This window comes from Hyperoodon ampullatus (assembly GCF_949752795.1).
Source record: "Hyperoodon ampullatus genome assembly, chromosome: 20".
Lineage (NCBI taxonomy): Eukaryota > Metazoa > Chordata > Mammalia > Artiodactyla > Ziphiidae > Hyperoodon > Hyperoodon ampullatus.
In genome coordinates, this window is record NC_136933.1 from 15,614,489 (window position 1) to 15,633,427 (window position 18,939).

At 47.5% G+C, this 18,939-nt stretch overlaps 1 protein-coding gene across 1 annotated transcript in view; it reads left to right on the forward strand.

Annotated features, from left to right (window-relative positions):
- PRAG1 (PEAK1 related, kinase-activating pseudokinase 1) overlaps window positions 1-18,652 on the forward strand; it is a gene marked incomplete at its 5' end in the record, with an annotated part of 45,412 nt that extends 26,760 nt beyond the window's left edge. The window contains 2 exons of the mRNA XM_079726473.1: window positions 8,386-9,125; window positions 16,360-18,652. Of these exons, the coding sequence (XP_079582599.1) occupies window positions 8,386-9,125; window positions 16,360-17,502 (1,883 nt within the window). The 3' untranslated portion in view covers window positions 17,503-18,652. The remainder of the gene's footprint in view (window positions 1-8,385; window positions 9,126-16,359) is intronic.
- Window positions 18,653-18,939: the final 287 nt, after the last annotated feature.

The window sequence follows — 18,939 nt, forward strand, 5'->3', positions numbered from 1 at the left end:
AGCTTTCCATCCTGTGAATCCTTACTCACTTTTACCTCATAGCTGAAATACTGACCCATCGTGCCTTTTGTTACTACTTGACGTCTAACGCCAAAGCTGAGAGAGGGAATCCAAATAGGAGAGATAGAGTTAGTTCAAGAATGTAGCGTCCACCTCTTTAATATTATATATTAAGTCAAAAGAGACCATTCAACTATACATTGATTTTTGTCAGTAAGACTTCAGTAATGAAAACAATGCATTTCGTGGACTGTGTGCGTCTGTGGTATGGGTGGGCCTGGGTGAGTTGAGGACAAGTCATTCCAGGGCATAGCATAGTAGTAGTTTGTGTAAACTTCTTGGAAGCTCATCAGGGTTAATGGTGAAAATTAGTTTTCTACCATTCAGGTTTTGTGGTCCCCCAAAATATAGTTTTAAATTTTATAAGTAAAATAAGCATAATCGAAAGCTATAACTTGGTTGCATTTTAAAAACGAGTGTGTCTAAACTTTACGTTGACAAAATATTTTATATCAATGTTAATGTCAGCTCTTTGTGCTTGTATCGCATTCCATACTCCTCCAGGCACATCTGTTATCCCATTTGTCCATGTGGGCAGTTCCATTGAACAGTGGGTCAACTCAGTGAAAGGAAAAATCCATCTAAGCAGTTGTCGGGTTTATGCTTGGTTGGGGAGGGACAAACTGCGTGTATTACGACAGATCCATGAACGCTGCCAAGGGGAAGGTCCTCTGTAGTGGATGGATGGATGGGCTTGGGGCAATGATCAGCAGAAATGGTCACCAGAAGACTCTTGTGCTTTTAAATGATTACTTTTAAATATGCAGACCTCATAATTGCATTAAGATCATTTTCCCTTTTGATTTAGGATAACATTACAACTCAGTTCCACAGTTAAACAAACATCATAGATGCCAGGTTCCCCTCTTCCCAAAGGAGATGAGTGCTGTGTTGAACTGAAAATATGGGCAGAAGTGATAGATGAGAGGTCTAAATAACTATACAGTAGTGAATATACTTATAAACTCCCATGAAGCTATGCACCAAGGCAGTGTTTGTGTTCTGGTTTTTTTGTAACTGGCAAACCAGAAACAGAAAGTTAATTAAATATCTTGAGAGTAGTCAGCTTGTGTTTCTCAACAATAATGCCAAGAAGATTTTTGAAATATAGACATTAATTCAATCATTGGTTTGATAGATATTTATTGAATACGAACTATGGGCTGGATACAGTTTTAGGTGCTGAAGATACAGCAGTGACAAAAAAATGCCTTGTCCCTTCCTTTCGTGGAGCTCACATTCTAGTGGGGAGAGATGGGCGATGAGGAAGATAAGGGACTCAAGTAGCCAGTGTGTCAGATGGCAGTAAGTGCTATGGGGAAAAGTCAGCCAGGAAGGGGCCAGGGAAGGGTGGGAGCACCTGTCAAGGGGAGATAGTAAGTCCACAAAGACGTCCATCAGAATGAGTGACAGCCTGACCCTCACTGAGCCCTTGCTCACCCACTCAGGCTGTTACCTGAGACTCTAAGAAGAAATAGTATTTCTAAAAGAGTCATGTACCACAGTGTTCACTGCAGCTCTATTTACAATAGCCAGGACATGGAAGCAACCTAAGTGTCCATCGACAGATGACTGGATAAAGAAGATGTGGCACATATATACAATGGCATATTACTCAGCCATGAAAAGAAACGAAATTGAGTTATTTGTAGTGAGGTGGATGGACCTAGAGTCTGTCATACAGAGGAAAGTAAGAAAGAGAAAAACAAATACCATATGCTAACATATGCTAACACATATATATATGGAATCTAAAAAAGAATCTGAAGAACCTAAGGGCAGGACAGGAATGCAGACGTAGTGAATGGACTTGAGGACATGGGGAGGGGGGAGGATAAGCTGGGACGAAGTGAGAGAGTGGCATGGACATATATACACTACCAAACGTAAAATAGAGAGCTAGTGGGAAGCAGCCGCATAGCACAGGGAGATCAGCTCCTTGCTTTGTGACCGCCTAGAGGGGTGGGATAGGGAGGGTGGGAGGGAGAACACAAGAGGGAGGAGATATGGGGATATAGGTATATGTATAGCTGATTCACTTTGTTATAAAGCAGAAACTAACACACCATTGTAAAGCAATTATACTCCAGTAAAGATGTTAAAAAAAAAAAAAAAAAGAAGAAGAAGAAATAGTATTTTTAAAAAGGTGGTCCTGGGAGTTCCCTGGTGGCCTAGTGGTTAGGATTCCAGGCTTTCATTGCCGTGGCCCAGGTTCAATCCCTGGTCAGGGGACTGAGATCCCACAAGCCGCACGTCGCAGCCCAAAAAAAAAAGAAAAGAAAAGAAAAGAAAAAAGAAAGGTGGTCCTGAAAAAGGCATCTAAAACTCTCTAGCCAAAAATAGTGTGCTTTCTGACAATTAAGCAGGCTTGTAGAGCACTTGATCCTAAATTGATGGGTTCAGTCTAATATATTACACTGATGTTTTGCTCCAACACAGTATACCCTCCCATCCCCCATGGAGGGAGACTGAGTCACCGGTTCTATTCTGGGAGATGTGCTACTGAAGGATGGAGAAATTATCCTAAAGGAAAAACTATGCATTTTTAAGATTGTCTGTGGCCCGAGCCCTCACGATATCACTCAAGTGAAGCTTCATTTTAGTTTGAGCTATTCCCTTTAAACTAAATTTTTTAAAAATATATTATTACTTCAATAAAGTCAATACATGTCTATGATAAAAATCCAAACAATGGAGAAAGATATAAAGTTAAAAGTCCGAGTCTTCAGACTCCCAACTCCCCCCCCATTTGGAACATTTTTTTCTATATCATCCCAGAAATTCTTATCCATATTTTAAATATCATAAACTTCAGTTCTACACATTTTTGTACTTAATGTATCTTGAAGTCCTTCAAATCAGAACCTCTAGGTCTACCTCATTTTTTTCATACTGTATATTTGTTTCATTGTATAAATTGGTTAAACCCTTCTCTTGTCAATGCATGTTTAGGTTACTTTCATTACAAGTCTGCAGGAAGATCCTGTGACGTACACCAAGATAATTTGGTGAGCATATCTGTAAGATAAAGTACTAGAAGTAGAATCGATGTGTCAAAATGTATATGCATTTTTGAACAGATGTTACCAAATTAACCTCTAAAAATGTCAGTTTATGCTTCTGTCAACAGCGTGTGAAAGTACCTTGAACTAACTTTTAATTTTACTGTTAATTTGGAAGAAAACCCATAATGATTTTGTTATAACAGGGGAAAGATCATGATTCTGGAGCCACACATGGGCTGTAGACATGCAATATTTTCCACGAGCCTGTTTTCCAAACTGAGACAGTGCTTCTCCTTTTTTGCATGTCAATTGCCTACCCATCTGGATCACTGTTTCTTGGGATGATGAAGTGGTCTGGAGAGACTTCTCACAAATGCCACATTTTCCATCCAATTGTAAAATGCTAATACTATGCTTCCATTTTCAGACCACGTTTACCTTCTTGAAAAAGCAAAGGTTCCTCTTGAAGGAATGCTATGTGCCTCCCTTTAAAAAAAAAAAAATTAGAGTTTATTCTGACCAAATCTTCCTTTGGAGGAAAAAAATACTCTCTGTGAGGCTAGAACGTCCCCTCTGCCGCCACTCTTCACATCTTCTGGGGGTGGGAAGAGGGGTTTTGGCCAAAACCTGTAAGACTGCCTCTTCCTGTGTGACCCTGGCCTATAAAGATAGCTTTAGTTTTCTCACCTTGAACGTGAAGAGGTTGAAACAGGCCACAGGGTGTGGGCGAGGTTTTCTCCATCTGCTTTGTTCCCTCTGCCTTGCATTTTGTAGGTGCTGAAGAAATACTGAGTGAATGAATGGATTAAATCTATACAGCCGTTTCCAGCCAAATCTCTTATCCTCATTTTTAAAAACGATCCACAGAACACTCAGTGTTTCGAACAAAAGAAAATTCAATTTGCTTTCCTTTACTTTAAGTTGGAGAATCGTCAGACACCAAAGCTGAAGTTTGGAGCTGGGGGACTCTTAGCTGGGACCCTGCCCTTTGTCCCCACATTTGTTCTGGCCCAGCTGCCGTCAGGAGGCAGAGCCGGGCGCCAAGCAAGCCACACGGGCTCATTTATACGGTTCAAAACTGGACTGACCGCTTCCTCCTGAAGCCCAGCTCTCATTTTGGCTATAGAGAACAGTGAATGTACCTATTAAAACCCAGCCAGAAGAGAGGACTCTATAATCAGAAAACCTCACAGTGCTGGGTTTGAACTTTTGGCCTCCATTTCTGCATAGGAGTTAAGCCTTTTTTTCCCCACCGTTGAAATCCTGATTTCTCTTCTCTGCTTTATAAATATAATGGCACCAAACTAGTACACTTTCCTCTCCATCGTTGTAAGATCCCACCCAGTGCACCGTACGTGATGTGTAGTTTTTTCCTAGAAACACTTTCTCTTCTCTGAAACACAGGCGCTAAGGAGATGCAGAGGTGTTCTTCTCTATAGCCGGCTGCAGGCTTGATATGCAGAATTGGAAATTGGAAGGAAAACTTAGGAAACGGGATTTGTAGCTCTCTGGCCCAATTAGGACTCAAAGTCATTAAAAAAAAAAAAAAAACCCACCAATGATGTAACTATGATGTAGGCAGACTTCCCAGCAAAGTATTTTCCATTCATATCCTTTTTACACCCTTAATTGTAAGCCAGAATTTGGAAACAGGGAGATCTAACACCGGCATAGAACCGGGATATATTTGACTTTGTCTCATGCACCCTTGGATCTGAGTCCTGAGAACATGGGCTGTTGGCCAAAGTTTTTAACGATTTTTTTAGGCACGTTTTTCTGAACCAGTGGTTTGCCTGTGAATTTTGAGACTGTTTTAGGTGTCAAGGCATATTTGTTCCCTCTTCTTTCTGGCTCTTCTGAATGCAGAGGGTGGCAGCTGCTGCAAACAGTAAGAATCTAGCCTCTGTGGGGCCCACAGCTGTGTTTGTGAGGAGGTGCCCCATGCAAGAGCCAGGAAAACGACAGACCCAGAGCGGGTCTTCTGGGGTGCTCTCTGGTCCTGCAGAAGACAGCTAACTGTTTGTCTCATGCTGGAGAAATCGGTTTCATCGAGAAGGGCTACACGTAGACATCCCCCTCCAAATATTAACAGCCAAGAATATTAACAGCTGAGATGTTATATGGTCCTGGGGTGCCTGGGGGCGATCAGAGTGAATTATGGTCTTTTTGCCTGGTGCGGGTCCACATCTGGAGAATGGTCAGAAGATGGTGTACCTGTTACCCAAGTAGGAGATTTTTTTTTAATGCAAAAATCACAATATGTGTATGTAATGCCCAGATATACAGAGGAAGTGCACATTTCAGATGAGCCTCACTTCACCAGATGAGGTCTGTGTAATGCAGTCCTTTACAACCTCTGGTGAAGTGCGTGGCTAGGAGCCTTCCTACCCAGTGCCATCCTCTGATTACTGTGTGCTTTAGCTGGTGATTGTTGGGTGAGAAACACCTAACATCTAAGAAATAAAGAAAAATGAACCAGTCCACATGCTAATCCCTGAAGCCGTGCCTCCTAATACCCAGTACTCCTGCCCCGACTTAGCTAAGTGGTTTTGGGATATAGATCTGATCAAAGCCACACACTCACAGTTCCCACAAGAAAGCAAGAGAACACACACAGGGCAAAGGAGAAAATCACTTCCTTCCAACTGCCTGAACACATGAGTTATTTTCTGTGCTAAACCACAACCTCTTGGTTTTCTTTGGTAATCTAGGGAATGAGAAGTGTTACCGTTTTTTTTTTTTGTTTTTTTTTAAGATTCCTGCTATCCTTAAAGATTGAAAAGTTTTCCAGCGGCAGCTTGTGGGAACTAGAGATAGAGGAACAGTGGAAGCAAGATAACCATCTGCCTAGAGGTATTTTATTTCAGGGGCAGCTTTGAGACAAAATGCACATGAGGAGTTGTTGAAAATGGAGAGAATGGCTGAAATTATAGACTATTAGTGCTGGAAGGAACCTTCGCAGGGATGCAATCTGGTCAGTTTTTTTTTTTTTTTTTTGCGGTACGCAGGCCTCACCGCTGTGGCCTCTCCCGTTGCGGAGCACAGGCTCCGGACGCGCAGGCTCAGCGGCCATGGCTCACGGGCCCAGCCGCTCCGCGGCATGTGGGATCTTCCCAGACCGGGGCACGAACCCGTGTCCCCTGCATCGGCAGGCAGACTCTCAACCACTGCGCCACCAGGGAAGCCTCCCAGTCAGTTTTTAAATGAGGAAATTCAGCCGAGTAAGATTGGCAGCTTACATCAGGGTTCATCCCGCTGTGCGCCCTCAGATCAGACGAGAGGCAGAAAGGGATGTGTTGAAAGCGTCAAGGAGGGCTGTAGGGGGAAGCCCAGGAAGACAAACCAAATAAGGGGGTGGGAATAAGCATAAGGCTTAAGGAGGGGACTAGCTATTGAAACTGATTTGTCAAAAACCTCCCCGGCCAGTTGGACGGGGGACCCAGGAGTCCTGACCATAGGCAGGCTGTCCCTGTCTGGACAGGGAGACTGGAGGCGCTGAGTAAAGCGTTGACCGGGATTCTGATCACCTCTGCCTGCCCCCTCCCCAACCCTTATCTTCTGTGTGTTGATAATGCATCTCTTTGCACAAACCTGGTTCCCAGCTCCTGTGTTCAACTAGCTGTGTTTACCAACTCTGTCCTCCTGGGGGCTTTGTGCTGGAGCTTGTACTGTGCAGGAGGCCCCTGCTGTCACTTTTGATGCTGGTCAATGGGGCTGAGGCACGGACATCGGCACCTGAGGACATAGTCATCCACCTGGCTCCCTCCTGCCTGTGGAGCACCCCCAAGTAAGGAGGCCCCCGTGCTGATGGGAGAGGCTTGGTGCCAGCCCATTCTGTCCCCCTTTGGCTGGAGAAAGCAGAGAGGGACTCAAGCAGAGACAGCTGTTACCTGTTCAGAAGCAGCCCTGCAAAGGCCATGTGCCTCTGAGTGAAGTGACACAAAGCTAACAGACAGTTTGCTTCCTTTGGGGCCTTTCTCCACTTGCCTCCGGCCTCTGTATTTGTTGTGTGTCTTGCATCTTGGTCGTCCTGCTAAGGTGGGAGGGGGTCCAGAGAGGCACTATGTGCCCCGCCCTTAGGCTACATGCACAGTCAACTAAATGAGGGGCACACATCATAACTGCGTATTTCCTTGAATCTGAGACCCATGTTTCTTTCACATTTTAACCTTCAGGATAATAAGATGTATTTTATAATGTACAGATACAGTTAATGTTTTTTTTTAATCCCCTTAAAAGCTGTTATTAAAATATTGGGTACATCTTTGAGTCCGTTCTTAGAATGAAAGAAATGAGTATTATTTTCAATTGGCCCTTTCTTGTCTCTGATGTCAGTACCTTTTCTTATATATTTTTTACCTGAACTCTTGTTTCATTGTGAACTCTCCATTTCATACATTGATATAAAGAGTAAGTCCAATCTTCGCTCTTGTCTCACCGTCTGTGACATTTCTGAAGGCCCCCATGCTCTGCGGAGGCCTGAGGCAGTGATGGAACTTTCCCCAAATCACATCAATATCCACGTGCACCTCTGGGAACTGTGGGGCCTGGGAACCACTCACTTTCCCTTGAGATCTGTTTCTTCTTATGAAATCACATTCTCTGCCTTCTGAAATGTCTGTGGGCCTGCACTGTCCCCCAGGCCATCAGGGCATTTGTCAAAACTCAGAGAATTACACACTAAAAAGGAGGAATTATACTGTAGCTAAATTGTACCCTCTATAAACTGACTTTTTGAAAAAAATCGAGCCAAGCCACACATGTTCAAGTTTGTTGGTGCTGTTGTAACATTGTTTGCAAAATATTAGAAGCAACCTAAGTGTCCATGCACGGGGGACCAGTTAAATAAATTATGGTACTTGCATATGATGATACAGTATGGGATAGCTTTTAAAAAGAATTAGGTAGACCTGAACATCATCTGATGTGGAATGTCTCCAAGCCATAGTGGCAAGTGAAGAAAAGGAATACTGCAATCAGTGGGCACCGTTTGCTCTCCTTTGTGTAAGTGTGTGTGTGTATGTGTGTGTTTGGGTTGTTTGGCAGATCTCCAGAAGGATGCATGGGAAATTGCCAGCCATGTTTCCTCTGAAGAGGGACTGGGCGCTAAGGAACAGGATAGGAGGAAGACTTCATTGGCATTGTACACCTTTTTTTGCATTTTGAGTTGTGTTCATTGTGCATATGTTGTCTCTTCAAGAAATAGATAAAAACAAAATAAAATAGATTGCTTTGATGGAAAGAAAAAAAAAGGCCCACAGGACCCTGGAACTGAGTGGCCTGGGCCCCCGGTCTGATGGTTTCTGTTTCTCTTTTTCAGGTCCATCATCTGAGCTGACTCACTCGCCCACCAGCAGCGGGAAGGAGCTCTTCAGCCCTGTCCCCTTCCCTTCGGGCTCCACTGAGGATGTGTCCCCCGGTGGCCCCGTGCAGCCCCCGCCTCTCCCCCAGAAGAAGCTAGTGAGCCGGGCGGCCTCTTCCCCGGATGGCTTCTTCTGGACCCAAGGCTCCCCCAAGCCAAGAACAGCAGGTCCCAAGCTGAACCTCAGCCACTCGGAAACCAACGTCTGTGTCCATGACGAGCCCCACTTCAGCTACTCCTCAGGCCCCGGCAGCCGCCACCAGCACATCTTCTCTGCTTCCGAGCCTCTGGAGAAAACGTTCAAAGACAATGGCCCCTGGGGCCCAGCGCCAGGGCTGGCAGGCAGCCAGAGCCTGCAGGGCAAAGGGGTCTCCTCGGCTGCGGCCTCCCAGCTGAGCGTGTCCAGCCAGGCCTCGGCAGGCAGCGCCCAGCTGCAGCTCCACAGCCTCCTGAGCAGCATCAGCAGCAAGGAGGGCACCTACACCAAGCTGGGAGGGCTCTATGCCCAGTCCTTGGTCCGCCTCGTGGCCAGGTGTGAGGACCTCTTCATGGGCGGCCAGAAAAAGGGGCTGCACTTCAGCGAGAATAACTGGTCCCTGTTCAAGCTGGCCTGTAACAAGCCCTGCTGCGACTCGGGGGATGCCATTTATTACTGTGCCACCTGCTCCGAGGACCCCGGCAGCACCTACGCTGTGAAAGTAGGTACCGACCCCTCCTCCCATTCCACAGTGCCGCCAGCCGGTCCCGGCTGAGGAGGGCAGCGCTATGGCTGGGGAAGTCATTTCCCCTCAGCCGGCTCCCGGAGGAGGGTAGTTTCCAAAAAATGCTCGGTGGGCTTCCCTGGTGGCGCAGTGGTTGAGAGTCCGCCTGCCGATGCAGGAGACACGGGTTCGTGCCCCGGTCTGGGAGGATCCCGCGTGCCGCGGAGCGGCTGGGCCCGTGGGCCGTGGCCGCTGGGCCTGCGCGTCCGGAGCCTGTGCTCCGCAGCGGGAGAGGCCACGGCAGTGAGAGGCCCGCGTACCGCAAAAAAAAAAAAAAATGCTCGGTGATCTCACTCTCTGCCTGGCCCAGGACGTGGTGCGATGTGATTTGTACAATGAATAGAAGGTTCATTCTGTGCATTCAGGAACGAACCTACATGATCGAGTTGGATTAAGACAGTTGCCTTTTAATGTAATGGAGAGTTCATTCATTTATTCAGCAGGTTTCTATTGGATGCCTACTACGAGCCAGGTATTTTGTAAAGATCTGAGTATATAGAGGTGAACATATGGTTCCCGTGGAGCTTATAATCTAATACGGGAGATAGGCAATTAAGACATAGTTCTTAAAATAGAGCCAGAAGGAGAGTTAGACCCAAGCATCATCTTGAACAGTAACAGTAATATTATTGATAGAGCAGTCAGTATACAACTAGACTCTTGGATGGGTGTGTTAACTACACGACCTCAAATCCTCACAGGGTAGGTAGGTGTTACAGGTGGGGACTCTGAGGCTCAAAATGATTAAGTAATCTGCCCACAGCTGGCAGGTGGCTAAGATGGATTTGAAGTCTTCTTTGTCTTGTCTCAAAGCCTATGCTACCACCCTGTCAGTTAAGAAGTTCTGGGAAGTTAAGGGACTAGTCCAAAGTAACACAGCTCTTTAATCATTGGCCCTGGATCAGGGCTGTTGCTAGCACGCCCCATTGCTCTTTTGGGGCACAGCTCTGAGTAAGCTGGTGGAGCTGTCTGTATCCATCTGGCCCCTCTGGTGGCCCCTTTTCTCATCTTCTTTTGGCGTCCCTTGAGTACCTGGTGGTCTGTGGTCCTTCTATAAATGCAGGCTTTTGTGAGGAGTGAGAAGGGAACCCTGAACTCTTTTCTGCCACCACCTGCCCCAAGACGTTCTTTTATTTCTAATTAGAAAAAATGCAAACAGTGAACTAACATGAAATGGTCTTGGCGGGGTAGCTTCCTTCTTACCAGTAAGATTTTTTTTAATACTATGATTATTAGCCAAGGAAAATTGCAGTGAATTTTACTGTGAGATTTTTCTTTTAAAAAATTGGTGACACCACCATAAAATATAGATTGGGAACCCCTGATTTATTTGTTCAAGGGGCTCTGTATAATTACTCGCTGCCTTCTTGCAAAAAAAACTAGGCAGAAAGGTAGCTATTAGGAGGATCCAGTTCATTGTCAGAAATCAAGGCCCCAAAAGACTAGATAGATTTTTGAACTTCATTGCCTCTTTATATCTGAACTCAGCAGCTACTCTCTTGTTGAGCTACCCTTCCTGGTCACCCCCCCAACCACAATTAAAAGAAAAAGAAACAACCCCAGCGTTTCCCTTCCTATTAGGAGGGTGCTGTATCCAGTAAAGGAAGAGTGAGTAGACCCTCCAGAGAGCTGGACGTGGTCAGCCTGGTCATCGCTGGTGGCCCAGAGCCAGGGGTCTGTATCCATGCAATGAAAGGGATGGAAATTTGAGCTCCTTGAAAGTCAAGGGGATGGAGGTGCCTTTAGGAAGTTCTTTGCTTCTGACAACCTAGTGGACCTGAGAAAGGGATCTGTGAGTAAGGTCTCTGCTTCCACCCTGAACATTTCCTGTGTTCAAGTGCATGTGTTACTCTCCCCCGTCTCCTTGGGCTGGACCTGGGCGGCTCCTTCACTGTCAAGAGACAGCTGACTTCTCCATTTTGAGGAGGAAAGAGCCTGGTGGGACAGGCTTAATCCCTCTTGCCCATGGGTAGAAAGTGATATGGCCCAGGGGGCCACCTGGTGCAAGATCTGCCGCTGGATCAGAACCTCCGGGCAAAGGGGTTTGGTTTTTATATCCATGATGGTGATGTGCAACTTGGATTCTAGGACCTCCTGTAACAATGTAGAATTAGCCAGTTCTCCGAAGAACAGTGCAGAAAATTCAGCATTTCCAGAGGATGTTAAAAGGCAGCATCGTTCATTGCATTCGAAATGTAAACCATAAGGAAGCCAGTGATAGACCTTGGTCCTCTTAAGGAAGAGAGTCCCCGGGGTCTCCTCTTTGATTTTGCTGGAGCCTTGGCAGCTCAGGGACTGTCTCTGTAATGTGTGAAAAGGAAATCTGGAGAAGAGCTTCCAGTATTCAGAGTCTGGGGAACAACAATATCTATTTGCAAATGTGCCTGGCCTGGTGGGGAGGGGAGGGGGCGGGGCATGGAGCATCCTTCCTCGCTGCTGTTCCACTTCATTAGTGCTGATCCTAGATGGAATACAGTCATCTGAATCAGCTGAATCCCCAGGAGTGGGGAGCGGGGCTCCTTCCCGCACCGCCTGGCTGTGGCTGAGCTCATTTCATCCGTGCCTGGGAAGCAGGAGCTTCAGTTGCAGGCTCGCACCTGCTCGGGCTGATGCTGGTCCCCGTGTTTGTCGGCTTGGCACCCTGTAGCCACGAGGAGGTGAAGCCAGCTCGTGTAGCCCAGCTCCACGAGTGTGAGGAGGGAAAAAAAGCCTTAGTTGTGTGTGCTTTCGAAGCTGTTTCATGCCTCAGTCAGCCAGAACTCCGGTAATCAGGGACCTGTGCTAAGCGGGCTGGGCCTTTTTTATTTAACAGACGTGACTTAGCCCAGATTTTCAACCACGAATCAGGCCGTGGCACCAAAGTTTAAAGTGAGACTTGGCTCAGTGAAACGTTTGAAATTTGAGCTGAACCAAAGGCCTTTGTGAAGGTCTTGAGCCAGAACTCAGGCACAGACTCCCTGAACATGAACTTGGGGGGGCGGTGAGGGGAGATGGGGTGGAAAAGAAGCCGTCCCCTCCTCTCCCCTCACCTCTAATCTGACACTGTAGAATGATCTTGGCGGCCCCGCCCAGGGCTGCCCCTCTGGATAACACACGCTCTGTCCTTTGTTCGAGGCAGTGAGGAAGCTGCAGGTCTTGCCAGAGGGACCGGCTCACTGATTCTGAAATGCATCCAGGCCACTTGTCATTCACTCTCCTCTTTCATTTGCACCTCTGTGCGAAGTGCCTGGAGCTCCCGAGGAGAGTGTTTGCCGGGCCCAGGCCTTTGATACCCTGGAGAAAGGGGATCCTTGGAAACACAGCCCAGGCCCCGGCAGCTGCACCCTCTGGGTTTGTACAGCCAGCCAGCTCTGGAATTGCCCAGCACCACCACACGGCTACAGCCGGACCCGCAAGGGCAGTCACCATAGCAACCTCTCCCAGTGGGTGCTCGCCTGGGCAGTGTGTTGAAAGCCACACCTGTGTTGTGTCCTTTAGTGCTCCCAGTGGCCCTGTGAAGAGGGACACTGCCCCTGAGATACAGAGGAGAAACACACTTGGAGATAAATACCATTGATCTTCTGTATTCGTGGATTCTGCGTTTGTGAATTCGATGCTGAAACTTACTTGTAACCCCACATCAGTGCTTGGAGGAATTTGGAGTTCATTACTGAACTGGCACACAGTGGGCGGGGGCGGAAATCCGGGTCATCCGACTTGCAAATCTTCAGCTGAGGTGGCACAAGGGGACCCTCCGCCTTCTTGTTTCAGCTCTTATACTGTACACAGGTGTACTTTTTGTGTCTATTTAGTGCCTCATCGTCATACTTTTGTGCTTTTCGTTGGTGATTTCGCTCTTTAAAATGGCCACGCTGAGTGCTGAAGTCCTGTCTCGTGTTCCTAAGGTCAGGAAGGCTGTGATGCACCTTTGAGAGGGTGTTAGATCAGCTTACTTCAGGCATGAGTTACACTGCTGTTGGCCGTCAGTGTTAGTGGATCCGCAGTATCTATGAATAAGGCGTCTTTAAACAGAAACACACACAGTATACAACAAGGTTACATATTGATAAGTTGGTGAACATCTTGTGACCAGAGGCTTGCAAGAACTTCACATTGTATTTCCCCAGGAGCAGTGGTTCAGCATTCATGCATTCAGTGTTTGTGGCTACTTAATAGAACATAACGACCACAAATAACAAGAATCAAGGGAAAGTTGCCAATGTTTGCAGAGTTTATATTTAAACTAAGGTCCTTTTCACTCCAAAGCCCATACTTTTCACCTCTAGAACACTTCTTAGCTGTATAATCTAGGGCAAATAATTTAACCTCTTGAAATCTCAGTTTCCTCCTCTGTAGTAGCATCTACCTCATTGAGTTGTTCAATGAGATTTTTTTTTTTTTTTTTTTTTTTTTATTTATTTATTTTGGGCTGTGTTGGGTCTTCGTTTCTATGCTAGGGCTTTCTCTAGTTGTGGCAAGCAGGGGCCACTCTTCATTGCGGTGTGCAGGCCTCTCACTATTGGGGCCTCTCTTTTTGCGGAGCACAGGCTCCAGACACGCAGGCTCAGTAGTTGTGGCTCACGGGCCCAGTTGCTCCATGGCATGTGGGATCTTCCCAGACCAGGGCTCGAACCCGTGTCCCCTGCACTAGCAGGCATATTCTCAACCACTGCGCCACCAGGGAAGCCCTCAATGAGATTTAACGAGACACTACGTGACAAAATGCTTTGTAGGCATGGTGCAAGAGTTCGGTATGTATATGTTGTAGTTGAGAAGCCCTCACTGGAGGGGATGACATCAGTATCCATGGATGGCACAGCAGATGGGTCCATACCCAGGGGTTGATATTTATATGTAAAACTGTTTTTTGAGGACCCCTCCCAAATTTCCTTTAGTGTAATAGTGTTCCAGAAGACTGCCATTTAAAAACTGAATACAGGGCTTCCCCAGTGGCGCAGTGGTTAAGAATCCGCCTGCCAGTGCAGGGGACACGGGTTCGGTCCCTGGCCCGGGAAGATCCCACATGCCGCGGAGCAACTAAGCCCGTGCACCACAACTACTGAGCCTGCGCTCTGGAGCCTGTGCTCTGCAACGAGAGGCCACAACGATGAGAGGCCCGCGCACCGCAATGAAGAGTAGCCCCTGCTTGCCTCAACTAGAGAGAGCCCATGTGCAGCAATGGGGACCCAACACAGCCAAAAATAAAAACTGAATATAGCTGGGTGTGCTCAGATAAGAAAGAGCCTGCAGCAGTGCCTTTTAGGCATGCATTCTGAAATCACTTTTGTTAGTAATAGGAAGCACTGTCTGGGATAAAATGTACTTCCCTTTTATTTCTATTCTACTTCTCTAATAGAGGGATCAATAAATTAATGTGTTCTCTCCCCCCAACCCTCCAATTATCTTTTTAAAAGTTTTCTCAGAAGCAGAGCTCTTTTATGCCAGGTTTTATGCTGAGCTTTGTAGAGCTGCAATATAAATAAACCTCTTTGAAAAGGTACTTGCAACAGAACTTCTAAAAATGTCACCTGTAAGCATTGTGGTGCTCCATAAACACTGCTGTGCTCATCTGAGTGCAGCCATGCAGCACCCCAAAGGGTTATTTTGGGATTGTTTGCAGGATGATATTTTATAGATGGAGGCGAAATGCCTTTCTTCTTAGGATTATGCACTCACTGATCCTTACCTTTCTACAAAGTGCGGCTGGGGTTGCATCATCTCCTTTTGAGAGGGGCACCCACAGACCATATGCCGTCCCTTTCAGTGTAATTAGAGGGATATTGAGACCTGACAGGGGGCCATTGTGTCTGGCTCAAGACTCTTCAGTTGTGTGGCCACCAGATGAGGGTTCCTGTTGCTCAGGATCCTTAGGTGGCAGTCGCTGTCGTTAGTACAAGAAGATGTAGAAGAGGTGGGAAAGACACTGGGAATTCCCCAAAGGAGCTTGAGATCATCTGTCTGTTTATTCCCACCTCTGGTTCAGAGGGTGCCTTTGGGCCCTCTGGGTTCCCTATTCTCTGGAGAGCTTTCTGTTTTCTTTCAGCTGCTCTGACTCACCCTTGTAGGAAAAGCTCGTGGCTTCCACTTAGCGGCTCCACTGAAATCAGCCCAACAGGTTGTGCCAGCTGGTAGGCATGGCATATGTACCTGGATCTAGAAACTAGGGCAGCCTAAGAGAATTTGACCAAGTCCTAGAGGTTTAGGGCCCGCATCTGCCCCCAAGATTCCCCAAGAAGGGAACATCCCAGGGGTCGAACACATCTATTATAAGGTAGCTGCCAATTCAGGTGTGAGGGCTGGGGAGTGAGGCTGACTGCCTGTGTAAGCTCTTATCCAGCTGGCTTCCTGAGAATTTGTCCAGCCTACACTGTGGGCATGGGGACGTCTTCCTACCAAGGGAACTCACTCTTGCTGGGTTGTATGACAATTTTAGGTTTAAGTTATTAAGAAATTGCCGAACTGTATTCCAAAGTGGTGGTACCATTTTACATTCCACCAGCTATAAATGAGAGTTCCCATTTCTCCACATCCTCATAGACACTTGCTATTATCATTTTATTATAGCCGTTCTGGTGGGCCTCACCTGGTCTCTCATTGTGGTTTTGACTTGCATTTCGCTTATGATTCATGATGTTGAACATCTTTTCATGTGTTTATGGCCAATTATATATTTCTTTGGTGAAATGCCTGTTAATATCTTTTGCCCACCTTTTGATTGGGTAATTTATCTTATACTGCATTGCAAGAATTTTTGGTAAATTCTGGATAGAAATCATTTTACTGGATATGTGTTTTGCAAATATTTCCTCCCACTCTATTACTTGTCTTTGCATTTTCTTAGTATCTTTTGAAGCATACAAGTTTTGAGTTTCGGTAAGGTCAAGTTTGTCCCTTTTTTTCTCTTATGGACCATGCTTTTGGTGTGGTATCTGAGAAATCCTTGCTCAACCTAAGGTCTCAAAGATTCTGTCCTGTGTTTTCTTCAAAAGTGTGTATGGTTTGGCTCTCACATCTAAGTCTCTCCATTTTGACCTAGGTCTCTGGGATCCATTTTGAGTTAAACTGTGTGTACGGTGTGAGCTATGGTTTTAAGTTCACCGTTTTGCATGTGGATATCTAAATGTCCCAACACCAGTTGCTGAACCGAATGATGGCTCTGGCTCTTTGACCTCACTGCCCCTTTCCCCCGCAGATCTGCAAAACCCCTGAGCCCAAAGCAGCCTCATACTGCAGCCCTTCCGTGCCCGTGCACTTCAACATCCAGCAGGACTGCGGCCACTTTGTCGCCTCGGTGCCCTCCAGCATGCTCACCTCTCCCGATGCGCCCAAGGACCCCCTGTCTGCCCTGCCTTCACATCCCCCCGCCCAGGAGCAGGACTGCGTGGTGGTCATCACCCGAGAGGTACCCCACCAGACCGCCTCGGACTTTGTGCAAGACTCAGCCACCAGCCACCAGTCTGAGCCCGAGGTTTACGAGCGGCGCGTGTGCTTCCTGCTTCTGCAGCTCTGCAACGGGCTGGAGCACCTGAAGGAGCACGGGATCATCCACCGGGACCTGTGCCTGGAGAACCTGCTGCTGGTGCACTGCGCCCCTCAGGCCTCCCCGGACCCCTCCTCCGCCGTACCCCCTGCCCCTGCCGCCACCTCCTCCTCTTGCCCCTCTGCCGCCCTCCCAGCCGGCGCCACCCCCACCCCTCCCGCTGGCCCCGCCTGTCAGGCAGGACCCGGCGAGAAGCACCTGCCCCGACTCATCATCAGCAACTTCCTGAAGGCCAAGCAGAAGCCGGGCGGTACCGCCAACCTGCAGCAGAAAAAGAGCCAGGCCCGCCTGGCCCCAGAGATTGTGTCTGCCTCCCAGTACCGCAAGTTCGACGAGTTCCAAACGGGCATCCTCATTTACGAGCTGCTCCACCAGCCCAACCCGTTCGAAGTGCGGGCCCAGCTGCGGGAGCAGGACTACCGGCAGGAGGACCTGCCCCCACTGCCCGCGCTGTCCCTCTACTCGCCGGGCCTGCAGCGGCTCGCGCACCTGCTGCTGCAGGCCGACCCCATCAAGCGCATCCGCATCGGCGAGGCCAAGCGCGTGCTGCAGTGCCTTCTGTGGGGACCCCGGCGGGAGCTGGTGGAGCAGCCGGGCACCTCGGAGGAGGCGCTGTGCGCCACGCTCAGCAACTGGATCGACATGAAGCGGGCCCTGATGATGATGAAGTTCGCCGAGAAGGCGGTGGACCGCCGGCGCGGGGTGGAGCTGGAGGACTGGCTCTGCTGCCAGTATCTGGCGTCGGCGGAGCCCGGAGCTCTCTTACAGTCGCTGAAGCTCCTGCAGCTTCTGTGAGGCAGCCCCCGGCCCCCGTGCTGCCCCCAGCCCTGCCCTGCCTTGCCTTGGAAACATCTGTGTCTCCTGGGAAATGGTACAAATGACTGTTGTACTTGGATGTAATATATATATATATATATATATATATATATATATATATATATATACACGTAAGATATAAATACAAAAGACTGAGGATGTCACTGCCCACCCTGGTCTGGCCTCCTCTCCTCCCCTAGTCTTGAAGTTTTCCCCTACAATTGTGTACATTTCTAGCTTATTGCAAGGTCCTGAGGACAGTGTGGCCAGCAGAGTGAAGCCTGGACTCTGGTCTCACTACCCCATTAGGGGCTCTCTTTACCCTCTTGTCAAGTGGCTATTTAAAAAAAAAAAAAAAAAAAAACCTCCATTTTTAATTAAAATTTTCGGTTGACTCATGAGTAAAGAAAGCTCTTTTATCCTCAAGTGCACAAGTGTGTTAATACCTTTGGTGGGTAAAATTGTTTTTAAGCCCCTGAAGCAGTGGCTTCAAGACCACCTGAACTGTCCTCTATCTTACACTTCTCGTAAGATAGAGCAATAGGCTGCAAGGGTCCCAGGCATGCAGAGACCAGTTAATCTTCCCTACTTGTCTCCCCACCTAACAAGTCTCATAGGAAGAATTCAGACACAGCTGGTGTGATCCCAGAATTTCAGAATTTAATCCCACTGCTTGAAATCCATTTCCAGTTTGCTAAAGCTGGTTGTCATTTGTATCAGAAGCCTGGCTCAAAGCAGAAGCCACCCCAGATGGTTCAAATGACAAGACCTTAACAGGGGACCACTTACAGAGTCGTGGGCAGGGTTAAGAGAAAAGCTAAGGATGATGAGGCAAAAGCAAGGGCAGGAATGGGGAGGATTGATTCACTCAACCTGTTTCCCACCTGTCATCCCTAGGCCAAGACCAGTGAGATGCCAGACAGCAAGGGGACCTGGGTAATACAGTCTGCAGGATTGGCCTCCCTGGGCAGGGTCGAGAAGAATGGATGGAGGGCTAGGTGGAAAACAGCCCACTGTTACTGCTGTCCTAGGGAAGGACAGGGCAAGAATAGAACTCCAGTGTTCCCACTTTCAGACTGCTAGTCCCTGTGCTGTTCTAAGCTCCTTCGGGTTTCCATTTTCAAAAACTCATTCAAAATACATTTAAAACACTCAAAGAAAATTAGGAAGCAGCGGATCTTTCCTCCTCAAAACTGGACTCACAAGAAGTCACTAAATAACTCATTTGAAGGGAAACAGCCCAAGACCCTTGTATTTCTACCTAAAGAGTAATCTTCCAACTTGTGAACTAATTTCTCACACCTTGTTAACAACTATGGACAATTTTAAAACAAATGCAAAGATCTTAATGAATGTCCTAGAAATCTAGGAAGGTAGCTAGCAACCAGGATGGGGAAATCTCCCAGGTCACTTTCT